General features: G+C 51.0%; 1 protein-coding gene across 1 annotated transcript; it reads left to right on the top strand.

The window, feature by feature from the left end:
- The first annotated feature begins 473 nt into the window (after window positions 1-473).
- On the top strand, window positions 474-3301 carry LOC109389723 (uncharacterized). The gene is made up of 3 exons (XM_019655508.1): window positions 474-522; window positions 2078-2365; window positions 2784-3301. Exons 1-3 carry the CDS (start codon window positions 474-476, stop codon window positions 3260-3262), a joined length of 816 nt encoding a protein of 271 aa, XP_019511053.1. The 3' UTR covers window positions 3263-3301.
- Window positions 3302-3543: the final 242 nt, after the last annotated feature.

Below are 3543 nucleotides of genomic sequence, written 5' to 3'. Positions count from 1 at the left end.
AATTTTAAACATGAATCAAATTTGTTATTGCATTGCGTACTTACCTATTATCACACAACAAATTACATGCAGATATCAGTATGCCATTTAATTTGAACAAAGACATAATGGCAATGGACTGTACCTTCGTGGGTCTTTATAATAAACCCAGGCTTGATCTGGGGATCAATCTTCTCACAGCTGACAGTCATCAGGTGAGCAGCAGGGCGTCCTCTGTGGAACTGGCCCATGGCTCTCAATTCTTGACTCCTGTCCTATAATTAGAATGGCAGGTGCTATGCCCATTGTCACACGGCTCATCCCCTCCCATGACGTGTGAAGGTCTGTTTCCTCACTCATCAGCCACATGACTGGCTCTGTCCAACGACTATGGGCTAAAGCGACAGCGTCCCAGCTACAAGCTGAGGGCTTCAGAGGAACTCCGCGTCCTGCTCCCCTTTCTTTGCTCTCATGCCACTTGCCGTGGGAGCGCCATGCCTCGCGTGGCTGCTGACTACCGAGAGCTGACCCACAGGCTCGAGAGCAAGAGGCACACTTGCTCTTGGAAGACAATGAGATTTTTGAGGTTGCCTGTTAGGCAGCAAAAACTGTTACACGTACAAAGGCTCTCCTAACAGTGTTTACGCTGTGCACGTTTGATGTTTAACCCCCCCCCAGCAATCCCCCGCCCCCCGACTCCATACGTTTAGGGGGGAAAGGCTGCAGTGAGCCATCTTGTCACTTTTTGTCACTGTGATTTGATTCCATTATGGACACATGATTTTCGGGGAACCAATCAGGATGAATCAGAAGAGTGACCAGGAAACAACTGTCGCTTGCAAGTCCTTTCCCAGACGAGGGGGAGGTCAGGCTCCCAGTCATCTTCCCGAAACAAGGAGACGTCGGGAGCCGCGAGGCTGCAGCCAGCAAAGACGGAAGTCGAGTGAAGAGGCAGAAAGAAACACATCCTGCAGGTGATTCTAGCTCTGGGTTTTTTCTTCACACATTGATAATTTCCTCTCATTCTTTAATGTAATTTGCATTGAGTTATGGGCCACTGACGCCAGAGAAATTTCTAATGGACACAGCATCTCTGGTATCAATTTAAAGGATGGGATATAGAGAAAATATTCTTTCTAAACACAATTTCCCTTTATTTGAACTGAAATACTCAGCCTTTCTGCAACATGGATAGAATTCACTGCAGAAAGAGAAGAATTATGAAAGCATATACAAAATGCATGCCTATTCAAAATTTCCTTCTATTCATACCATTTTCTTGTAAAAGTGAGTATCATTATAACATAATTATAGTTTATCCAAATCCCAACATGACATTAACATATCAAAGGTATAATAGAATTATAACGTTCTTCCTACAGGACAAAATATTTTATCAATTTAGACCAAATTTGTAATCTTCCCAACTTCACATAAAACATAAGAGACTATCTAAAACTCTACTAAACTTAAAATGAACAAGTTTAACCCCAGATTTACAAGAAGACACAGAAAAAGCTCTGAGGCCAGAAGGAATAAGTTGCGTCTGTCCTGAAGTCGGGCCTGGGGAAATCTCTGTTCCCTGGTCATGAGGTGAAGACCCTGTCCCGTAACTGCGTGAGGGCGGCCCTTCCTGTCAGGTTCTCGGGTTGCCTGGGTCGGGTGACACGTTCTCCCTGGTGGCCGTCGGCAGTGTGCACGGGCTGCCTGAGGCCCTGAAGGGTTTGATAATTCTATTATCAGATGTTAATATTTCACTTCGCGTTGCTTAGCTACGCCTGTAGTTTAGAAAACAATATTCTATTTCTCTGCCTACAAATCTGATATACGCTCGTTTTATATAATTTGGGAATTCCCAAAAGGTACGAAGCGGAATGAGAGCCAGCAATGTTCCAAACAGAAGGTATTTATTACTGTTAGCTGCTGTTTCTCGCTCTCCAGGCATCGCTTTCTAGAATCACGCCGTTTACGTGAGTGTGTGCCTTGGTTTTTGTCTGGTGGGTTTCCTCACTTATTGTATGTGAACGTTTTCCTATGCTCCCACGCCACTGCACCGTGGCCCCACGGGCTCCCTGAACCGCTTGTCACTCCGTGTGAGCCGAGCACCTGCTCCTGAACGTGGCTCTGGTCACAGCAGACTTGTTGCTCCTCCTCCGACAGGCTCCGGTGGTGACGCCTCGATGCCTTTGTCCTCACTGTCCCTGGGCCTCGAATGCCACCCTCCCGGTGTGCACGGCTCATGGCCCCACCTCCCCCAAACGGCGTGTCTCTGTGACTCACCGGGTCTCGCCAGGTGGCTGTGACCATGGCCTCGGGAGTCGAGCTCCGCACACTGGCCGTGCGGCCAGGGGCAGCAGCTGCGGCCCTCGGAGCCTTGGGAGTCCCGGTAAGTAGGCCGAGGCGTGTGTGAGAATTAAACGCATCCATCTCATGCATCTCTCCTCCTTCCCAGCGCTGCGCCCCGAGTCAGCTCTTTTATTAAGCTTTTTCTCCTCCACAGTCCATTTGTTATTTCACAGCACACTGTATTACTTCCTGACTGCTGCGTGTTGTTATTATAAATTGCTGTCGTGTTGTGTTTATTGTGGGCTGTCTTGTCCCCCCTCACTGTACCACGCGTCTGAGAGGTAAAGGCTTTCGCTGCGACGAGCCCCTCACACAGAAACGCACTCAGAAACGATAACACGAACACGAACACAGCGCCTCGGAGCCGTCACTGTCTGAAGCTTAGATGTCTTACTCGCTTGCTCCCGGTCACTGCCCATGAAACAGGTGCTATTGCGACAATGTGCCCCACCTTGCAGATGAGAAACCCGAGGCCACCTCCCGGCTGGTAAGGGCCGTGGTGCCATGCTTGTGGCGACGGCGTGAGCTGAGCTGGACGACCCACGGAAAGAAGCACCGTCGGCAGCACCCAGGGCCTCTCACCGTCCAGCCTCCTTCTGAGAAAAAGCGAATCCTTCTTCCTCTTCTAAGACGGCGCCGTTGCTTCTCGGGGGAGAGCTGGCAGGAGGGCAGAATGGGCAAGCGTGCGCTCCTCACCCCGCCTGCCTCCAGGCCGGCCGCTGTGTCGGGGCCGCCGGGAACGGTTCGCATCCGCAAAGCAGATGATGTTGCTGACCAGGGTGTCTCCTTACCTGCAGCAGGTCAGGCGACGGAAAAGCTACGCCCAGCTTGTTGGTATACAATCAATGGTCGGAATTTTCCAGCAAGTGCACGACAGTTCACTGAGCTCACCGGGGCCCCGCCCCTTTCCCGCTCCACACAGACTATGCTTTCATGAGATTTATGTGTTGGGATCAAGTTGCCTGGCGGTGCCCGGTCACTCCACGTGTGTATTCAGCAAGCACCTTCCCAGCTGGGCTCCGCTGGGCTTCGCTGGCCCATCTGTGAATCGCACGGGGTGGGGTGTGTGTGGGGGGGAGAATAGCTTCTCCTTTAACCCGGGAAGGGAGGGACCAAACTCCTGTCACTGCTTCCAGGTGCATTGAACCGGCCGTCCTCTAGGACCACCCAGGACACGATTTCTCAAACCCCAACTCAGACGTCTGCGTCAGAAGCAGC

The sequence above is a fragment of the Hipposideros armiger genome, unplaced genomic scaffold, assembly GCF_001890085.2.
Source record: "Hipposideros armiger isolate ML-2016 unplaced genomic scaffold, ASM189008v1 scaffold_241, whole genome shotgun sequence".
Lineage (NCBI taxonomy): Eukaryota > Metazoa > Chordata > Mammalia > Chiroptera > Hipposideridae > Hipposideros > Hipposideros armiger.
Note: the sequence above shows the minus strand (reverse complement) of the source record. Positions and strands in the feature narration are given on the sequence as shown.